Source organism: Schistocerca piceifrons, chromosome 9, assembly GCF_021461385.2.
Source record: "Schistocerca piceifrons isolate TAMUIC-IGC-003096 chromosome 9, iqSchPice1.1, whole genome shotgun sequence".
NCBI lineage: Eukaryota > Metazoa > Arthropoda > Insecta > Orthoptera > Acrididae > Schistocerca > Schistocerca piceifrons.
Genome location: NC_060146.1, coordinates 199,889,946 through 199,913,374, shown reverse-complemented (window position 1 = coordinate 199,913,374; position 23,429 = coordinate 199,889,946). Strand labels below are relative to the sequence as shown.

The window sequence follows — 23,429 nt, the reverse complement described above, 5'->3', positions numbered from 1 at the left end:
TAGATGGCATACCTGCAGAGATGCTGAAGGAGGAAAGAGCTACTCTACAAGCGAGACTATACCACTTAATCTGCTTAATTTGGAAGAAGGAAAGGATCCCAGAAGAATGGAAGGAGTTTGTCATCTGCCCTATACTAAAGAAAGGAGACTCAATGAAATGTAGCAACTAAGATGTTGAGCATGTTGTTACTGAAGCGACCAACACCACATGTCGAGAAAGTACTGGGATTCCAACAAGCAGTTTCGGAAAGGTAAATCCAATTGTAGACCACTTACATACAATACGGCAAGTGCTATCAAAGAGCTAGGAATTCCGCAAAAATGTTCACTACCTTTTTGTGGACTTCCAAAAAGCATATGATAGTGTGAATAGACAAGCAATATGACAAGAACTCGAAGTCTTTCGCGTGTGTCGATATCTTGCTGTTTGAACCCTCGTCAATCTGGGGCTGGGGTCGAAGGGGATCAGGATTTTTCCCTATAACAGAAGAATGTTGTAGGCATCTTTGAGCCAAATTTCAAATATTTGGGTCGCAATGGGTAACATTTACAGGGTTTCGACAAAGTTATCCGTTAATTCTGTTGCCCAGTGTACCATCACATGGAATGTCAAATGAAACTTGTCATTGAGGATTTGTGAGTGGGGGGGGGGGAGGGGGGAGAGGAGGGAGTGGGGAGAGTTGCTAAAGTGATGACCGTATACAAATAAGGGTCACAGGTTATTTTGACCTACGGAAGAGAGAGCTGAAAATTCTGAACTCATAAACGCTTGAAGATAGACGTGCCATTCACGAAGGCACCCTTATGAAGTTTCTAGAGGCGGTATTAGCGCGTTGAGCGTGGACTTGATTTTACTAGGCTTTCCGCTGAGGAGGGAGGCCCGTGAATCGGTGAATACTTGCCGTGTGTTGATTTAGGCCGCATCCAGCCGCGTAACGGTGCGCCTGCTGGTCCGCAACCCATCCGACAGCCACGCAGCACTTGTCATCTAGCATATAGGCGTTCCAGTGCAAAAAATTCGATCGGTTACTGTCACGTAGCTGGGGAAGTGAACTAAACGAGAGTATACAACTTGACTATTGTTGGGCTGAAGTATAAACCAGCTTGGTGTGGTACGAAGACCACCTCCAAAGGGCGACGAGGTATACACTGAAGCGCCAAAGAAACTGGTATAGGCATGCGTATTCAAATACAGGAATATGTAAACGGGCAGAATACGGCACTGCGGTCGACAATGCCTATGTAAGACAACAAGTGTCTGGCGCAGTTGTTAGATCGGTTACTGCTGCTATAATGGCAGCTTATCAAGATTTAAGTGAGTTTGAACGTGGTGTTATAGTCGGTGCACGAGTGATGGGTCACAGCATCTCCGAGGTGGCGATGAAGTGGGGATTTTTCATACGACCATTTCACGAGTGTACCGTGAATATAAGGAATCCGGTAAAACATCAAATCTCCGACATCGCTACGGCCGGAAAACAGTACTGCAAGAGCGGGACCAACGATGACTGAAGAGACTCGTTCAACGTGATAGAAGTGCAGCCCTTCCGCAAATCGCTGCAGGTTTCAATGCTGGGCCATCACCAAGTGTCAGCGTGCGAACCAAAGAAACATCATGGAAATGGGCATTAGGAGCCGAAAGCCCACTTGTGTATCCTTCATGACTCCTCGACAGTAAGATTTACGCCTCACCTGGGCCCGCCAACACCGACATTGGACTCTTGATGACAGGAAAGATGTTGCTTGGTCGAACGAGTCTCGTTTAAAATTGCATCAAACGGATGGACGTTACAGACAAGCTCATGAATCCAAGGACCCTTCACGTCAGCAGGGGACTGTTGAAGCTGGTGGAGAGACTCTGTAATGGTGTGGGGCGTGTGCAGGAGCAGTGATATGGGACCCTGATCCGTCTAGATATGACTCTGACAGGTGACACGTACGTAAGCATCCTGTCGGATCACCTGCATCCATTCGTGTCCATTGTACATTCCGGCGGACTTGGACAATTCCAGCAGAACAATGCGACACCACACACGTCCAGAATTGCTACAGAGTATCACCAGGAACACTCTTCTGAGTTTAAACGCTCCCGCTGGCAACCAAACTCCCCAGACAAGGACATTATTGGCCATACCTGGCCAATAGCTTCATTGACACTTAAGACATTAATGGAGTGCATGCCACATCGTGTTGCGGCAGTTCTGCGTGCTCGCGGGGGCCCTACACGATATTAGGCAGGTGTTCCAGTTTCTTTGGTTCTTCAGTGTATAAAGACACAGAGACACAGATCGTGAGGAGAAGACAGTAATTAATCAAGCGTGTTATTTGTACCACTTAAATGTCGCCGTATAATGCGGCTGTCATCATCCGAAAGTGAAAATTCGTCTGATGCTTCAATAAGAGGTCAAAGTAGGAAGTTTCATCCCCGAGGCAACCAGCATTTTACGAGTGCCCATGATGTCAAAGTGAGTAGTGAATATGTGCAAACGTGTAACAAAGTCGAAGATTTTTATAGTCTTTTTGCACCAGAAGAAATGTTTGAACACAGCAATTAACCAGCAAATGTTCAAGGTACACAAACTACAGTGGTTTCCAAACGCTTGAATCAGTTGGTGCCAGCAAACAAAGATGAAATACAGTGGTTGTTTTGATTTATTTTGTGGGTGGTATTGGTGACAATTCCACCCACACATTTATATTATCCACCGTTTATTTAAAGATTCCAGAGACATGTAAGGAGTAAAGAGCATTTCCATATTCTATTGCAAATGGTGCATTTCGCAGACAATACAAAAGTTCATGCTTTAGATCGTCCCTCAAAAGTTCAGTTGATCATGACCGAATTGAACAAACATTTTGAAATGTACTATGATCGTGCCAAAATACTGTGCCTCGAATAGTCTGTAATACGATTCAGAGCACGAAATGTTCAGGCAATATCTGAAACAAAAGTTACAGAAGTGTGTCATCAAACTTTTTCAATTGTGTTGTGATAATGGATACTCCTACAGTTTTCGTATTTACACTGGCAAAGTACTTCCAATTACCTCCCCAACAAACGTTGTGATGAATTTGTGTCGAGATGTATCTACATCTACATCCATACTCCGCAAGCCACCTGACGGTGTGTGGCGGAGGGTACCTTGAGTACCTCTATCGGTTCTCCCTTCTATTCCAGTCTCGTATTGTTCGTGGAAAGAAGGATGGTCGGTACGCCTCTGTGTGGGCTCTAATCTCTCCGATTTTATCCTGATGGTCTCTTCGCGAGATATACGTAGGAGGGAGAAATATACTGCTTGACTCCTCGGTGAAGGTATGTTCTCGAAACTTCAACAAAAGCCCGTACCGAGCTACTGAGCGTCTCTCCTGCAGAGTCTTCCACTGGAGTTTATCTATCATCTCCGTAACGCTTTCGCGATTACTAAATGATCCTGTAACGAAGCGCGCTGCTCTCAGTTGGATCTTCTCTATCTCTTCTATAAACCCTATCTGGTACGGGTCTCACACTGCTGAGCAGTATTCAAGCAGTGGGCGAAGAAGCGTACTGTATTGAGTAAAGACCGCACATTATACACCGATAACTGAAAAACCAGTGTAGATTTGGTAAGCAAACTCATAACAAAGAACGCTCATTTGGTTGTTACCACCCGAGTAAATCGCAAAGGAATTACTAAAGAAATAAGCCGTAAGTGATTGCTAAAGAGAATAGTCAAGGAACTGTGGTGCTGAAATGGAAAGACAAAAGAGAAATTTTGTTTGTTTGCACCAAACATTCGAGTGAAATGGAAGATATGACAGCCAAAAGAGGGATTCATCGAAAACTAAAAGCTTTTACTGATTATAATAAGAGAAAAGCTCCTATTGACCTTTCTGGTCAGGTGAGTGCAAATAGCAGTCTATCTAGAAAGACAGTAAAATTGTGTCGAAAGTTAGCATTCGATCTTCTTTTGGACAACGCTGCTGTGAATGCGTTATATGTGTTCCAAGATGTGGCGGGAAGGAACATTTCAATCAGAATATTGGGGAAACAGTTGGCAGATGCGCTCACACGGCATTCGCATGAAGCAACTTCAGTCAATGTCGATGGAAGAAGAAGCAAACACCATATGGACACAAAGGAAGGAAAGGCGCATACAGTTGATAGAAATTGTTTTGAATGTTAAAAGACAAATAAAAACATTTGGACGCACTGCAGCGAGAAAATTAACGAAACAGGCTGTTATCTTTTATAATGCGTGCAAATCTAAACCCCACATTTGAATCCAATGGTTTAATAAACTTCGTCAAAATAACATAAAAAAACTACACTTTCAGTACCCACGGACTGACTTCAAAATGGTTCAAATGGCTCTGAGCACTATGGTATTCGAGGTCATCAGTTCCCTAGAACTTAGAACTACTTAAATCTAACTAACCTAAGGACATCACACACACCCATGCCCAAGGCAGGATTCGAACCTTCGCGGTTCCAGACTGTAGCGCCTAGAACCGTTCGGCAACAGCGGCTAGCGATCTGACTTCCTCCAAACGAAAAGCACGAGGGGCGTTCATTAAGTAACGCAACGCATTTTCTTTCTCGGACTATTTCCTTTTTTTTTAAAAAAAAGAGGAATTACTTATGGGACATCGTGAAATATTCCCGCTTCGGCCCCTAAAGCTTCATGAAATTCTGGTAGGTGGCAGCGCTGTTCGTAGACTTCAAGGTGGCGGCTGTAACGGAGGTGCTTCCACGAAGACAGCAGTCAGTAAGTTTGTTTTGGCGAAAAAGCAGAGCATCGCAGATATTCATAGGAGCTGATAGTGAACAAAAGCACGTTGAGTGGTCGGGCGAGGCGTACGTTATCACCGCACAGACGTGCTAATTAATGTAGATTTAGAGTCTTGGTCAATACTGTAGAGCCTGCACCTATTTGAAGTCTTTGCTTCAGATAGGCCTTTCTCCGACCTCTCGGAATACCGTTCATCTCTCCTGCTATCTTTTGTTTACATTAATTATTCTATACCACGTAACTCATCCATTTCGTCTGTACCAAACATGGTTTTACAGAGTGACCCAAACGTCCGTTAACATTTGAAAATGCGCAGATTCACGGAATAATATTGGTAGAGAGTAAAACTTGACACACGCGCCTGAAATGGAATTGATTTTGATTGAAACCAAAAACGAGTGCTAAAACCGGCCATCAGATGGCGCCAGACTGCAGCGCGTCTCTCTGTCAACTCCCACAACTCTAGAATTAGGGCTGCCGTAAATCGTAGAACTGCGTTGGGAGCCCTATTGCCTGATATGAAAGTCACAGCGTGGTGTGGTTTTTCGATATCAGTCGCGCAGTCGCGATGGGACCCAGTTTTCTTCGAGGAAGTGGGTAGCAGCTCTTCAGACTGTCAGTGTGACAGGTGCGAGTTACTCCCTTTTTTTTTTCTTTTTTTTTTTTGGTCATCAGTCTACTGACTGGTTTGATGCGGCCCGCCACGAATTCCTTTCCTGTGCTAACCTCTTCATCTCAGAGTAGCACTTGCAACCTACGTCCTCAATTATTTGCTTGACGTATTCCAATCTCTGTCTTCCTCTACAGTTTTTGCCCTCTACAGCTCCCTCTAGTACCATGGAAGTCATTCCCTCATGTCTTAGCAGATGTCCTATCATCCTGTACCTTCTCCTTATCAGTGTTTTCCACATATTCCTTTCCTCTCCGATTCTGCGTAGAACCTCCTCATTCCTTACCTTATCAGTCCACCTAATTTTCAACATTCGTCTATAGCACCACATGTCAAATGCTTCGATTCTCTTCTGTTCCGGTTTTCCCACAGTCCATGTTTCACTACCATACAATGCTGTACTCCAGACGTACATCCTCAGAAATTTCTTCCTCAAATTAGGGCCTATGTTTGATACTAGCAGACTTCTCTTGGCCACGAATACCCTTTTTTTCATTGCCACTTTGCTTTTGATGTCCTCCTTTCTCCGTCCGTGATTGGTTACTTTGTTGCATAAGTAGCAGAATTCCTTAACTTCATCTACTTCGTGATTTAATGGTGGCTTTTTGTTATTATTTATGATTGGGTTTTGAAGTTATTAATTAATTATTATTCTAGTTTTTAAAGTGTTTGAACTCAAATGCAAGTCTGAATCAAATTAAAAATATCTTTGGCTAAATGAGTCGTCAATTAAAGCAAGAAAATTACGTACTTCAAAAATCATGTAAAAATATTTTTTAAATATTGAAATCGGAATGCAGTTGCCACAATCATAGGTAATGGTTGATATTTTTTAGCCAGGCTCCTCTACCGGGGTTGTCTGTTGACGACTATAATTTTGGGGCGTGATTTACGCCTAAATGCGATCGGACTTCGTTTTGTGAAAAGTGAAACTTTAGATGCAGGTTCTATTCTGAAAGCAAACCAAACGTATTTCACAGACTGGTGCCGTTAATACGTGATCATTCAGTAACAGACATCCCCACACAAAGTAAGTCACATTTAATTATCAAATTCATGAAAAAAATGCTGAGGAGAAAAGGGATGATTAGTTGCAACAGAAAACACAATGAAATTGAATAGTTATTATTATGCAAAGGAGCACAAATAACAAAATCTCTACGTAACATTGACCGAGCAATATATTTTATGACCGTACCAGACAACGCCTGAAAAGAAATTGAAAGAACAAAAAAGTTGCGAGTCCTTGTTCGCTTAAATTACATAGATAATCCAATTATAGAGATATTAATTTCTTTATAATCACAGTGCCTATTGTCAGCGATAGAATCGTCTCAGCGCTACTACATGAAATGATATCCGTTAACACTTAGGGAAACATTACAGTGCCCATCAATCCTGATGTTAAGTTTCTCGCTGTTCTCATTTCTACTACTTCTCATTGCTTGGTCTTTCTTCCATTTACTCTCAGTCCATATTCTCTAGTCATTCATGTAATTATTCTTCCATTCAGGGTAGTAGTTAGGAATAACCGCCAATGGCTTATTTGTTGATGAATGACAGCCGACATGCTTCTTTTCTTTGTTAACAGATTTTGAGGATGACTGACTCAGTCAGCCTCAGACCATAAGAAACAACAGTTATCTGATACATCCGTATCAACTGAACATTAGTAAAACTTCTAGTAAATTAATATGTTTAGCACATTATAATGTAAAGAATAAAAATTCTCACTTCTTATATTCTTGTTTGGGACTCTGTTATAAAATCGTATAGGAGCTCATACACTTTTGTGTCTTCTGTTGCTGAAAGAGTTTCAGTGTTTTTGGGCAAGGCTTTTCGATAGATCATCAGATGCTGTAATCGTTTCACAGTTTCTTGAAACGTTTTATGGTACCTGAAGAATATATGCTTAACCCCTTCCTCACTGCCACATTCATATGAAAAAGATTTGGTCATATTGAGAAGTTGCCGAAATCTCACGTGATTGGATCGAAGTCGTGCCATTGTCACTATAAAGTTGCTGCAACGACATGATGGGAGATTAGGCACCACTGCGGCTTAGTGTCTCGCTTTAATTTCGTAGCATTTCTCGAGGCCTCCATTCGATCGGGCTGTGATAATAGTCCTTACGTTATGAAGAATATCGTCAGGGGCCACTTAACTATATTTCACTGAACCACTGTAACGGATTCCTTGGTAAGAGTATCCACTTTCTCACTTCATTTTATTCCATTGAGCACTTTCACCCAAAACTTGACGGTCGTCTTATTTACGCAGGAAAGATCCTGCACTGCTTTTATAATCCGATATATTAGATAATTTTTGGTAACGTCGACGTCGTAACATTTTAACAGCGTCAGTGCTGGCCATGTCCGATAAAATTATGATGATTTATCGTTGCACTTCCTTTGCATATTTACGTCCCTCTGAAATTGCTATGAGTTCTGCAGTAAGCCTGGACGCAACTTCTGGAAGCTTGAATTTGCCTCCTAGATTAATCTCGCATCTATGAATGGACTTCCTGCCACGTCTTTTTGTTTAGATCCGTCTGTGTAGATCTGTCTTGACGATGACCACGTGATTAGGTTGTCGAGCATTTGTTACAAACAATATTGTCTCTGATAAAAATCACTTGGTATTCTAATTACTGCTTTTGTGCGCCTATTTTTGGCTTAAAAACAATCCTATGTCATTTCAAGCATGTGCGTGATTTTCACCTTTATACCCACACTGTTAAGTGATGTATTGAATTTTCAAATGTTAACGGACATTTGGCAGTGTTGTACGGCCAAACATAATTCCTGAGACACATACTTCATTGTCGTATTTTATTCATGCCGTGTCACACGTTCAACATTGTGTATGATTAACCATATTGGGCACATTTCTTCTTCTTCGGGCTACAGTCCTTGATGGGCTTCGGCCTGATGAATAATATGCCTCTATAAATCTCTGTCCCCTGGTTTACACTTCCATCCTCCAATCCACATCTTGGTAAGGTCGGTCAACACTTGGTCCAGCCAGTTTCTGCATCTACATACAGCGAGCTGACAAAAGTCATAGGATAACGATATGCATACATAGAGATGGCCGTAGTATTGCGTACACGAGGTATAAAAGGGCAGTGCATTGGCGGAGTTCTCATTGGTACTCAGGTAATTCGTGTGCAACGGTGTCCGACTTGGTTACGGCCAGACGACGAGAATTAGCAGACTTTGAATGCACAATTTGGTAGTTGGAGCTAGGTGCATGGGACATTCCATTTCGAAAATCGTTAGGGATTTCAATATTGTGAGATTCACAGTATCAAGAGCGTGCCGAGAATACTAAATTTCCGACATTACCTCTCGCCAAGGACAACGCACTTGCGGACGGCGTTCACTTAACGACCGAGAGCAGCGGCGTTTGCGTAGAGTTGTCAGTGCTAACAGACAAGCAACACTGAATGAAACAACCGAAGGAATCAATGTGGGACTTACGACGAACGTATCCGTTAAACGACAGTGCGGCGAAACTGGCGTTAATGGACTATGGCATCGAACGATGCGAGTGCAGCACATCGTGCAACGCCATTCCTAGACTCGTGACCATAGCAGCTGGATTGTAGACGACTGCAAAGTAGTGTCCTGGTCAGATGAGTCCCGATTTCATTTGGTAGGAGCTAGTAGCAGGCTTAGAATGTAGCGCAGACCCCAAGAACCCATTGACTCATGTTATCAACAATGATTATAAATCAAAAGTGCAAAAGTTTTATGAAATTATAACAGCATATGTCTTCTATAAGTGAAGAATGTATCAAATTAAATAGTCAATGTTCATAAACAAACTGACGACATGCTAAGTAGGTGCTTTTTTAAGGAACAAAGGTACTGTGACCAGCCGAGAGGACGGCTCGTAAAAATACTGCAGTTGAACGTGATAGCTGGCTTGAAACGAAAACAGAAAACTCAACGAGTCCGCAGCGGTTGATTAACAACTGTTTTTTTCATCTCTGAGGAAGGTAGCGGACTGAAGGAAGGCATAACCCTTTTTAGCCAGTAGTTGCAGTTTATTCTGTGGTGGCACAACTGTTTTTTTCATCTCTGAGGAAGGTAGCGGACTGAAGGAAGGCATAACCCTTTTTAGCCAGTAGTTGCAGTTTATTCTGTGGTGGCACAATTTATTTAGGAGAATTTGCGTGATGTTTAATTTCAATGTGTTTTGTTGCACATGGATGGGAGGAAGATGTTCTTACTTTAACCTTCTTCATTCTGAGTCCCTAAATTCGCCTTACGGTTGAGGGAAAACACCTCAGCTGGGATTAGTTACCGAATGTTTTGGCTACTGTTTTTTCTCGTTGTCATTGTGGTATTGGGAATTTAGTCCATGTAAAACTTTCGTCTTATTCTGTAGACATTCTCTAAAAAACGATTCCTTGAACAGTCCAGAGGCATCAAAGGGAAACAGTGGTTGGGAAGGGAGTGAGACAGGGTTGTAGCCTCTCCCCGATGTTATTCAATCTGTATATTGAGCAAGCAGTACAGGAACCAAAGGAAAATTTGGAGTAGGAATTAAAATCCATGTAAAAGAAATAAAAACTTTGAGGATTGCCGATGATATTGTAATTCTGTCAGAGACAGCAAAGGACTGGAAGAGCAGCTTAACGGAATAGATAGTGTCTTGAAAGGAGGGTATAAGGTGAACATCAACAAAAGCAAAACGAGGATTATGGAATGTAGTCGAATTAAATCAGGTGATGCTGCGGGAATTAGAATAGGAAATGAGACGCTTAAAGTAGTAAATGAGTTTTGCTATTTGGGGAGCAAAATAACTGATGATCGAAGTAGAGAGGATATAAAACGTAGACTGGCAATGGCAAGGAAAGCGTTTCTGAAGAAGAGAAATTAGTTAACATTGAGTATAGATTTAAGTGTCAGGAAGTCATTTCTAAAAGTGTTTGTATGGAGTGTAGCCATGTATGGAAGTGAAACATGGACGATAAATAGTTTGGACAAGAAGAGAAAAGTAGCTTTCGAAATGTGGTGCTACAGAAGAATGTTGAAGATTAGGTGGGTAGATGTAACTAATGAGGAGGTATTGAACATGATTGGGGAGAAGAGAAGTTTGTGGCACAACTTGACTAGAAGAAGGTATCGGTTGGTAGGACATGTTCTGAGGCATCAAGGGATCACCAATTTAGTATTGGAGGGCAGCGTGGAGAGTAAAAATCGTAGAGGGAGACCAAGAGATGAATACACTAAGCAGATTCAGAAGGATGAAGGCTGCAGTACGTACTGGGAGATGAAGAAGCTTGCACAGGATAGAGTAGCAGGAAGAGCTGCATCAACCCAGTCTCTAGACTGAAGACTACAACAACACAGCCAGTTATTTTGGTGTATTATATTCCAAAATCATTCCAAGTCCTTGAGGGTAGCTTTGGTCTGTGGACGAGCACGTTGACTTCTTTATCTAGAGCAAGGATAGTCAACCATTTTTACCTACCGCCCACTTTCGTATGTCTGTTAGTAGTAAAATTTTCTAATCGCCCACGAGTTGCACAGGGAAGCTATGACGTAGATCTCGAGCAATACGCGGAATCCTCCTGTTCAGCAGAAAGAACAGTTTTTGCTTCGCTTCTTGGCTGATCAGTGCTTGAAATGCATATTCGAAAATGAGCGGTCAAATATTTTATATGTACGAAAAGTTGATCAGCTCCACGTGCTCTGTATTTCATGAGTCGCACTAGGTTAATGTGTTTTTCTGACGGTTAAGAAGCTCATGTTGGTAGACTACAAAATATTTTACGGTAGATTGTGACGTAGTTTCATGTTTCCAGAGTCGACTATTGAGTTTTGAAAAGAGCAGTATTTACCCGGCACCTTATAGAACTAATGCCCGCATTCAGACCGCGAAAATGTTGAAGAGCCTGTAATCATTGAATTACCTTCAGATGCATGTGAGATGCGATCTTCGCGGTTGTAGCTGTTTGGTTGGTTGGTTAATTTGGGGGAGGGGACCAAGCAGAGAGGTCATCGGTCCCATCGCTTGAGGCAAGTATGGGAAAGTAAGTTGGAACCATCCCGGCATTTACCTGAAGGGATTTAGGGAAATCACGGAAAATCTAAGTAAGAATGGCCGGTCGCGGGTTTGAACCGTCGTCCTCCCGAATGTGAGTCCAGTGCGCTAGCCAAAGATGGTTTAAATGGCTCTGAGCACTATGGAACTTCTGAGGTCATCAGTCCCCTAGAACGTAGAACTACTTAAACCTAACTGAGGACATCACACACATCCATGGCCGAGGCAGGATTCGAACCTACGACCGTAGCCGTCGCGCGGTTTCAGACTGTAGCACCTAGAACCGCTCGGTCACCCCGGCCGGCTGCGCTAGCCACTGCACCTCGTATCTGGGTGTGGGTGAAGCTCTCGATCTGACGAAGAGTAGGTACTCTGCCTTAAATACGTACTGCTGGCAGATTAACAGGTCATTACGCGTTAAGAACATCGCACCAATGCAACCCACAACGATCTCCAGCTCTTCGTAATACAAAGTTAAGAGGTGGGCTGGTAATCGTTACCCACTGGATTATTAATGTAAATTGTTAAGGAGAAACGCAATGCCCCATCCAGATAACATAAAATTAAGTTCTGTAAAAGTCACATTATTTCAGAAACTATGTGCGAAATAGTTCTGAAATTTTTGGGGGCGATATATAATTTCGATGTGTAACTGCTAAAGTTACGGGAATTTTGTGTTATGTCTTATAAGGAAAGATATATATTTTTCTTTTAAAGTTCAGTCCTATTTTCCATAAAATATTAAAAAATCTCTATTCATATTAAAAATAACCTCAGGTGATGCAAAATGTACATTTGAGTAATATCCTAAAAATTTCAGATTTATGTATTGAATAGAAACTTAGAAAATGTACCTTTTGTATTGAAAAAATGTACTTACGGAAAACGGAGTCCGAAGATGAGACATCAAAACATACCTGCTACCTAACTCGGATCATCAGGGTCCTCTTGGAGCGTTTTTCATTTTGCCTTGCAACCCTACCGAATATCTTTAGCTTGTTTTCTGCATTCCTCGGTCTCTCACTGTCCAAATTTCTCGTCGCCTCAACAGTGGACTGTCTATCCCATATCCTAGAGTTTTCAGCACTTGCTATTTACAAATGTTGCCTTGATTGAAAGCAGCAATGGGTGTTACATACTCCAAAGTGTAAAGTGTGTGTGTGTGGCTACAACAACGTTTCCGGATAATAGACTCCAAACGACATAGTTGACACTCTCGTTTGCATTCTGTGTCCTGCCTTGCAAATACTTCAGTCTTTGCAAAGTCTTTTAATACTGGTTTTGCTGCCTCCATAAATCCAATAAGCAAATTTGAAAGAACTCGCAAGCAGAAAAGTTATCATATTGACAGCTAAGACTGCGGCGATATTGACGTTTGGGAGGCAAATTATTGCGCAAACTATTATTTAAAAATTGAGTAGAATATTTCTCGTCATGCAACAAACAACATTTAAGCACCATTTCAAACATAACAATCCAGAGATTCTGAACAAAAAAAAAAAACGGAAAATAAATAATAATTTTTTGACAGGTGGAAAGCCTCTCCGTTCTGCCTTAATAGGTAGGCAGCGCCGCGTTACACTCCGTTGGGGTGCCCCGAAATTCCATCCGTCGATTCTCTTCCGTTAAGAAAGACATATTTCTTTCTTTCCATAAGGAAGTCCTAAATCCAGTAACAAATCTTGTCCACTGCTCGATGAGCTCGTATATATATATATATATATATATATATATATATATATATATATATATATATATATATATATTTTTTTTGTCATCAGTCTACTGACTGGTTTGATGCGGCCCGCCACGAATTCCTTTCCTGTGCCAACCTCTTCATCTCAGAGTAGCACTTGCAACCTACGTCCTCAATTATTTGCTTGACGTATTCCAATCTCTGTCTTCCTCTACAGTTTTTGCCCTCTACAGCTCCCTCTAGTACCATGGAAGTCATTCCCTCATGTCTTAGCAGATGTCCTATTATCCTGTCCCTTCTCCTTATCAGTGTTTTCCACATATTCCTTTCCTCTCCGATTCTGCGTAGAACCTCCTCATTCCTTATCAGTCCACCTAATTTTCAACATTCGTCTATAGCACCACATGTCAAATGCTTCGATTCTCTTCTGTTCCGGTTTTCCCACAGTCCATGTTTCACTACCATACAATGCTGTACTCCAGACGTACATCCTCAGAAATTTCTTCCTCAAATTAAGGCCGGTATTTGATATTAGTAGACTTCTCTTGGCCAGAAATGCCTTTTTTGCCATAGCGAGTCTGCTTTTGATGTCCTCCTTGCTCCGTCCGTCTTTGGTTATTTTACTGCCTAGGTAGCAAAATTCCTTAACTTCATTGACTTCGTGACCATCAATCCTGATGTTAAGTTTCTCGCTGTTTTCATTTCTACTACTTCTCATTACCTTCGTCTTTCTGCAATTTACTCTCAAACCTTACTGTGTACTCATTAGACTGTCCATCCCGTTCAGCAGATCATTTAATTCTTCTTCACTTTCACTCAGGATGGCAATGTCATCGTCGAATCGTATCACTGATATTCTTTCACCTTGTATTTTAATTCCACTCCTGAACCTTTCTTTTATTTCCATTACGTATTACGTTCACTAAACAACAGTACTGACGAATACTGATTGCCTTCCGGAAGTCTAGGACACTGGTATCAGTCTGGGCGACTTTGACCACTGCGCTCTGAACGACATGAATGAATCTCTTCCTTACATTTACTCCATAATAGTTGTTACTGAAGATTATTTTTTGTCTGTGTCAAAAAGTTTCTGATATCTGCAGTTAAGACCTCTAGGAGCAATTGTATGCTTGCTAGTGAAACTAAAACTTCATGTTTACAGCTCAGAGGAAACTGCTTGAAATCCGTCCTTTTACGAAGTTTCCTCCTCCTGTTGCAGGTGATGGTGCTGCTGACAACTCATCCATCGTCTGCGAAGAGGCTGCCTTTGGGCGACGGCGTGGAGATTGCAGACTCTCATGTACTGCAACGTCAGAATATCATGGAGGGACATCTTCACACAGACTCGACACCGGCTGATGGCACTGAACTTTTGCTGACATTATTACCTGTTGGGGAGCCTGAACTACCAGATAAGAGGTTCTTACATGAAGTTAGAGAAGGGGACCGTGGTCCACACTTACATGATCGAGCTTCAAGCCCAACTGGTAAGGACGAAGAAGAGCTTCAGCCTTCTCTAAACGAGTACAAAGTCTCAAAGAAACCCAATCGTAAGATACTGGATGGCCATGGTACAATGGTCGAGCAGTTACACACAACAGTCTGGGATTCAAATAAACTTGTGAATGATGACAATCCAGCTGATGCTGAAGGTGAGGGGAACAGTAACCACGATTCTCCAGATCAAGAAATGGCAGAGTCTGTTTCCTCTGGCGAACACGAGGAGAGTGAGATCAAACGTTCTGTTCGTCTGCCACGTTCCCCAGTTACAAATCGTGACTTCCTCGGATTTTTCTCCAGCCCAAACGGATATGGAGTGGATGCAGCACAAGAACAGAGACCCTTCCGTGTGTCAACTGGCTATGACAGTTCAGAAGCAAGTGTCCACACGTACGTGGTAAATAATCAGCAGCAGTACCTACAGGAAGGCCAGTGGAATATACATACACCCCAAAATACACATGCCAGTGCGTTTACAGAAGCACTGTACCCGCTACACCAGAGAAACTTGTTACAAATTCGTAACGGGAGAGAAAACATCCTCCCTCAGACCACACTTGGAGGAAGGGCATCGTTTGGAAATGGAGAATATGCTCATTCCGCTTTAGGCAGCGAATATATTAAAAATACATTCCCCGCAAATCTTAGGAACTACATTTCCCAGGCAAATGTTTCCCAGAAAAAGACACTGCAGAATAAGAAGAGGGATTTGTCACGACAACATGTCACTCTCGGGGAGAATGTGGAGCCTGGAACATCACAGAAGCCTACATTGTACAGATCTGCTGCATTGGAGGAGTTCAACAGAAATGACCGTCCTATTTTGGAAAACGCTATCACGAAAATGGTTATGGGAGGAGAAGGACAATGGGATAGAATTGTCACAGATCATTTCTCTAAGCTGTTCCAGCCAGTATCACAAAACGAGGCAGTGAGCCTCTCTTCACATCACAGCGTTCCACTAGCTGTGTCTGAACAAGTGGGGTCCATCCTGCCGATAGACGACAAGCCGTCTGAATACGACCACACGACAGGCTCTGAACCACATGTTGAAGATGTGGGTGGTTCTATAGATGAGGGAGCCCTTGTTCTCGAGGCCAGCGACCAACAGAGATTTTGGTTGGAGGGAGAAGGTAGTCTACTGCATGATAACATCTTCAGCAGATCTGATTACCAGAGTGGACTGAATCCAGTTATGGAACCCCATGTGGGGATCAGGATCTTTAAGAGATCAGTGGGCACTGAACGATTAAGGAAAGGTGGTGTTGCTCACTTGGTTAAAATGATGCAAGAAGGAGCTGACAGTCATACCTCAGCAGCACTGTCTAAGAGGTCTCCTCTGTCTACTGGGTATGTTGCTGGCATCACCGCCGAAGTGGATCACCACCAGCACCACGAGCACATGGCCGTGGCAGCGACTGGTGCTGCTCATCACCACGACACTAGTAAGTCCCTCTTTTTTTTGGGGGGGGGGGGGGGTGGAAATTTCACTTTATTGATGCTTAACTTCGTTCGTACTACACTGTTGGGCGCCGTTTGGCATTGGTAATACTCTGCTGGGAATTCACGCCAGTAACGGTAGCCAATAATGAAATTTTATGTATTGTGTGTGTAGAGTACAGTGGCAACAATACTTGATTAAATTTGTTGGTTATTTTCAGTGCACTAAGGTGACAAAAGTCATAGGGTATCTCCTAATACAGTGTCGGACCTCCTTTTGCAAGACACTAAAAGTGTCATGGACTCAACAAGCCTTTGGAAGTCGCCTACAGAAATATCGACCCATTCTGCATCTATAGTCATCCATAATTCCGAAAGTCTTGTCGGTGCAGGATTTTGAGCACGAACTAACATCTCTCTTATGTCCCATGAAAGTTCAACCAGATTCGTGTCGGGCGATCAAGGTGGCCGATTCATTTGCTCGATTTGTCCAGAATGGTCTTCAAACCAATCGCAAATAATTGTGGCCGATGACGTTCTTGGGAACATCGAAAATGGCTGCAAATGGTCTCTAAGTAGGCAAACCTGAACATTTACAGTCATGATCGGTTCATTTGAAGCAGAGGATCCAGTCCATTCCATGTAAACACAGGCCACGCCATTATGGAGCCATCACCAGCTTGAACAGTGACTTGTTGACCACCTGAGGTACAGCTTCGTGTCGTATGCGCCACATTCCAACCCTACCATCAGCTACTACCAACTGAAATCGGGACTCATGTGACCAGGCCACGGTTTTCCAACCTTCTAGGATACAGCTCAGGAGAGGCGCTGCAGGCGATTTCTTATTGTTAGCAAAGGCACTCGCGTCGGTCGTCTGCTGCCATAAACCATTAATGCCAAATTTTGACACACTGTCCTAACGGATGCGTTCGTCGTACGTCCCATATTAATTACTGCGGTTATTTCACGTAGTGGTGCTAGTCTGATAACACTGATAACCCTACCCTACGCAAATGACGCTGCTCAAGCTTGTTAAGTGAACGCCGTCGGCCACTGCATTGTTCGTGGTGAGAGGTAATCCCTGAAATTTGGTACTCTCGGCACATTCTTATCACTGTGGATCTCGGAGTATTGAATTCCCTAACGGTTTTGGAAACAGAACGTCCAAGCGCTTAGCTCCAGCTACCATTCCAAATTAAAGGTGTCTTAATTCTCGTCGTGCCGCCACAATCACGTCGGAAACCTCTTCACAAAGCGTCCGGCCATCCTGATTTAAGTTTTCCGTGATTTCCCTAAATCACTCCAGGCAAATGCCGGGATGGTTCCTCTGAAAGGGCACGGCCGACTTCCTTCCCAATCCTTCCCTAATCCGATGAGACCGATGACCATGCTGTCTGGTCTCCTTCCCCAAACCAACCAACCAACCTCTTCACAAGAATCACCTGAGTACAAATGACAGCTCCACCAACGCCCTGTCCTTTTAGGCCGGCCCCGGTAGCTGAGTGGTCAGCGCGACAGCATGTCAATCCTAAGGGCGCGGGTTCGATTCCCGGCTGGGTCGGAGATTTTCTCCGCTCAGGGACTGGGTGTTGTGTTGCCCATAATGATCATCATTTCATCCCCATCGACGCGCAGGTCGCCGAAGTGGCGTCAAATCGAAAGACCTGCACCAGGCGAGCTGTCTACCCGACGGGAGGCCCTAGCCACACGACTCCTCTTTTATACCTTGTGTACGCGTTACAGCTGCCATCTGTACATGTGCATATCGCTTTTGTTACCTCAATGTACACTCCTGGAAATGGAAAAAAGAACACATTGACACCGGTGTGTCAGACCCACCATACTTGCTCCGGACACTGCGAGAGGGCTGTACAAGCAATGATCACACGCACGGCACAGCGGACACACCAGGAACCGCGGTGTTGGCCGTCGAATGGCGCTAGCTGCGCAGCATTTGTGCACCGCCGCCGTCAGTGTCAGCCAGTTTGCCGTGGCATACGGAGCTCCGTCGCAGTCTTTAACACTGGTAGCATGCCGCGACAGCGTGGACGTGAACCGTATGTGCAGTTGACGGACTTTGAGAGAGGGCATATAGTGGGCATGCGGGAGGCCGGGTGGACGTACCGCCGAATTGCTCAACACGTGGGGCGTGAGGTCTCCACAGTACATCGATGTTGTCGCCAGTGGTCGGCGGAAGGTGCACGTGCCCGTCGACCTGGGACCGGACCGCAGCGACGCACGGATGCACGCCAAGACCGTAGGATCCTACGCAGTGCCGTAGGGGACCGCACCGCCACTTCCCAGCAAATTAGGGACACTGTTGCTCCTGGGGTATCGGCGAGGACCATTCGCAACCGTCTCCATGAAGCTGGGCTACGGTCCCGCACACCGTTAGGCCGTCTTCCGCTCACGCCCCAACATCGTGCAGCCCGCCTCCAGTGGTGTCGCGACAGGCGTGAATGGAGGGACGAATGGAGACGTGTCGTCTTCAGCGATGAGAGTCGCTTCTGCCTTGGTGCCAATGATGGTCGTATGCGTGTTTGGCGCCGTGCAGGTGAGCGCCACAATCAGGACTGCATACGACCGATGCACACAGGGCCAACACCCGGCATCATGGTGTGGGGAGCGATCTCCTACACTGGCCGTACACCACTGGTGATCGTCGAGGGGACACTGAATAGTGCACGGTACATCCAAACCGTCATCGAACCCATCGTTCTACCATTCCTAGACCGGCAAGGGAACTTGCTGTTCCAACAGGACAATGCAAGTCCGCATGTATCCCGTGCCACCCAACGTGCTCTAGAAGGTGTAAGTCAACTACCCTGGCCAGCAAGATCTCCGGAGCTGTCCCCCATTGAGCATGTTTGGGACTGGATGAAGCGTCGTCTCACGCGGTCTGCACGTCCAGCGCGAACGCTGGCCCAACTGAGGCGCCAGGTGGAAATGGCATGGCAAGCCGTTCCACAGGACTACATCCAGCATCTCTACGATCGTCTCCATGGGAGAATAGCAGCCTGCATTGCTGCGAAAGGTGGATATACACTGTACTAGTGCCGACATTGTGCATGCTCTGTTGCCTGTGTCTATGTGCCTGTGGTTCTGTCAGTGTGATCATGTGATGTATCTGACCCCAGGAATGTGTCAATAAAGTTTCCCCTTCCTGGGACAATGAATTCACGGTGTTCTTATTTCAATTTCCAGGAGTGTACATGGAGTGCCAAGTTCAGTACACGAAGCTGCTACTTCTGGCAGCAAAAACGAGTCTAACCCAGTAGGACATCGGGTAGAACTGAGCTTGGACGATAAATACAGGTACATGATTCCCTGCTGCTTCAACCGTATGCCACATTTCATCAATCGTCGTGGCTGGTGAGTGTTGTCGTGCCAGTCTCTCAAGAAACCCTGAACAGATGTCTCCAGTTGGTGAGATATCTGTGTAGCGTTCTCACCAGGCCAAACAGTACTACACCATCTGTATTGAGGTACGTCAGGGCAGCAAGGACATCATGCGGTCCTTTGTTATCTTGTTGGAAGATAACGTCACTATGGCCTGTAATATACATCTACATCTGCATCTACATGAATACCCTGCAAATCACATTTAACTGACTGGCTGAGGGTTCATCGAACCACCTTCGCAATTCTCTATTATTCCAATCTCGTATAGCGCGCGGAAAGAACGAACACATATACCTTTCCGTACGAGCTCTGATTTCCGTTATTTTATCGTGGTGATCGTTTCTCCCCGTGTAGGTCGGTGTCAAGAAAATATTTACGCATTCGAAGGAGAAAGTTGGTGATTGGAATTGCGTGAGAAGATACCGTCGCAACGAAAAACCCCTTTATTTTAATGATATCTAGCCCAAATCTTGTATCCTTTCGGTGACACTCTCTTCCATATTTCGCGATAATACAAAACGTGCTGCCCTTCTTTGAAATTTTTAGTTGTACTTCGTCAGTTGTATCTGGTAAGGATCCCACACGGCGCAGCAGTATTCTAAAAAAGAACGGCCAACCGTAGTGCAGGCAGTCTCCTTAGTAGATCTGATACATTTTCCAAGTGTCCTGCCAATGAAACGTAGTCTTCGGTTAGCCTTCCCCACAACATTTTCTATGTGTTCCTTCCAATTTTAGATGTGCGTAGTTGTAATACCTAGGTATTTAATTGAATTTACGGCTTTTAGATTCGACTGATTTATCGTGTAACCGAAGTTTAACGAATTACTTCTAGCACTCATGTGGATGACCTCACACTTTTCGTTATTTAGGGTCAACTGCTAATTTTCGCACCATTCAGATATGTTTTCTAAATTGTTTTGCAATTTGTTTTGATCTTGTGATGACTTAATTAGTCGACACGACATCGTCATCTGCAAACAACCTAAAACGGCTACTCAGATTGTCTCCCAAATCGTTTATATGGATAAGGAACAGCAAAGCGTCTATAATACTACCTTTGGGAACGCCAGAAATCACTTCTGTTTTTCTCTATGACTTTCCGTCAGTTACTACGAACTGTGACCTCTCTGACAGGAAATCACAAACCCACTCACATAACTGAGACGATATCCCACAAGCACGCAATTTCACTACAAGCCGCTTGTGTGGTACAATGTCAAAAGCCATCCGGAAATCCAGGAATACGGAATCGATCTGGAATCCCTTGTCAACTTACTGGCAGGACCGAGACTCGAACTCGGGACCTCTTCCTTTCGCGGGCAAGTGCTCTACCATATCAGAGCACACTCCGCTGCAGAGTGAAAATCTCATTCTGGAACCATCCCCCAGGCTCCTTTGTTTCAGGAGTACTAGTTCTGCAAGGTGCGCAGGAGAGCTTCTGTAAGGTTTGGGAGGTAGGAGACGAGGTACTGGCAGAAGTGGAGCTATGAGGAGGGGACGTGAGTCGTGCTTGGGTAGCTCAGATGGTAGAGCACTTGCGTGCGAAAGGCAAAGGTCCCGAGTTCGAGTCTCGGTCCGACACACAGTTTTAATCTCCCAGGAAATTTTTATACCAGCCCCCACTCCGATGCAGAGTGAAAATCTCATTTTAGTCACCATTATTCTTTACGCACTTTTGCAAACGATGAAGCACAGCCTGCATGCCGCCCTTGTAAAAATTGGAACCAGTTGAGGCTCACTACATCCTTACAGCTTCGACAACAGCATCCCAGTCTTGAAAATGTTTGCCATGTTGCCATGTAGGCCCAAGGAGATAGAAGTCTGAAGGCGCTAAATCGGGACTGTATGGTAGATGTGGTAAGACATTCCAGCCGAATTTTATAATGAGATGCGAGGTCGAAAAACTGGTGTGGGGCCTGGCGTTATCATGTTGCAGGCGAAAGCTGGTCTTCCTCTCTTATTTTGTTGCCAGATGATCCAGATCCCGACCTTAGGCCCTGGAAATTCGGGTTTCCTGCTTAGTCAGCGTGTTGAATTGACAGTTTCTCCAGGCTCCAGAGCATCCAAAAGAACCACACCCATGCTGTCCCAGAAGACTGTGCACAGCACTTTGCAGGCAGATGGCTATGACTTGAATTTTTTCTCTGACAGAGAATTCGCATGTCGCCATTCCATGGATTGTCTTTTGAATTCTGGCTCATAGTGGTGACACTACATCTCATCTCTTGTGGCGATACTATTCAGAAAATTGTCACCTTCAGCTTTCTATTGGTCTAGCAGGTCCCAACAAATTTCCATTCGGTGAGTTTTCTGTTCATCTGTAAGCATCCACGGGACCCATCTCGCACAGACTTTGCGACAACTAAGATGTTCCAACATTGTTTCCAAGGCATTACAGCCGACACTGAGCTTTGCACACAATTGTCTGGTCGTTATCCGCCGAGCAGCACGGATGAGTTGATCAAGACGCTCTTCATTGCGAGGGATGAGAGCTGTGCAGGATCGACCGGGCCATCACTTGTCGCGCACGTCCTCTTCACCATCTTGAAAATGCCATACCCATCGCCTCACGTATATTCTGTCATCTCCATACAACTGTATCAAACGTCGATGGATTTCAGCCGGTGCAATTTCTTTAGCATGGAGGAACTCAGTCACACATCACTGTTTCACACGTGCATCCATATCAAACAGACTCCATTTTGGAACATTCCGCTGCTGGCGCCAACTGCCGCAGAACGTCGAAACCAGCTGCAAATGAGAGAGGAAGGTTCAAGCATCAGCACTACGCCAACGACATCTGGCGCGGACATCTAAAGTCTCCACAAAAACATAGAAGGCATTACTTCAGGAACGAATCTCGTAGAATGACAAACTGCAGTGTCGGTAGGCTGTAGTCCGGTCACTCTTGGATTTTCACTGCATGCTGCCTTCATGACTTTGCAGTTTTAACGACCAGTAGTGTGTATTGCATCTCCACATACGTCTCGGGCTTCAAAATACGTAATTTAAAGCAGATGTCATGCAGATGAAGGGAAACAAGACCCCCAACTTTCTTGTGCTTTAGTTTCAAACCAAGTAAACATGCATATAGACATTAGATGCATATAACTCATATGGAGTAGGAGGAGATTAGCATTTAACGTCCCGTCGACAACGAGGTCATTAGAGACGAAGCACAAGCTCGGATTAAGGAAGGATGGGGAAGGAAATCGGTTGTGCCCTTTCAAAGGAACCATCCCGGCATTTGCTTGAAGCGGTTTAGGGGAATCATGGAAAACCTAAATCTGGATGGTCAGACGCAGGTTTGAACCGTCGTCCTCCAGAATGCGAGTTCAGTGTGATGACCATTGCGCCACCTCGCTCGGTAACTCATAGGGACTTATGGTTGGATTTATGTTTGGTTGTTTCAGATCTGCTGAATAGAGTAAGCCAAACCGACTTGACTAATAAGACAGAGCCTGTTCAGGAGAAACGATGTTAATTTTAATTTTGGCTTGAGCCAAAGTCATGATACACTTCTTGAAAGATGCTGGCTCCACTTGATTGTAACAATTCTTATTTTGTTGCTATACGATCCAGATCCCGACCATAGGCCATTTTCAAGTAGAAAAACGTATTTTTATGTCAAAAGTCATCAGTATTAGGTCTTTTGACATATAAATGGCCTATGGGCGAAATCTGGGTCTTATAATAATAAAATAAGTACTATTACAGTCAAATAGCGGTATCAATCATTCAAAAAACAAGAGAAAAACAAACAAATAAACAGATGATGTTTTATTATGTTGAGATTGCTTCTGTTAAGACGGTGCATAGACAGTTTCATTTTGTATATTGCATATCTACACTACTGGCCATTAAAATTGCTACACCACGAAGATGACGT

The 23,429-nt window shown here is 44.1% G+C and overlaps 1 protein-coding gene across 1 annotated transcript in view; it reads left to right on the top strand.

The window, feature by feature from the left end:
* The window catches only part of LOC124717144, a 162,848-nt gene that overhangs the window by 115,459 nt on the left and 23,960 nt on the right, over positions 1-23,429 (top strand). The window contains exon 2 of the mRNA XM_047243895.1: positions 14,415-16,140. Within this exon, the coding sequence (XP_047099851.1) occupies positions 14,415-16,140 (1,726 nt within the window). The remainder of the gene's footprint in view (positions 1-14,414; positions 16,141-23,429) is intronic.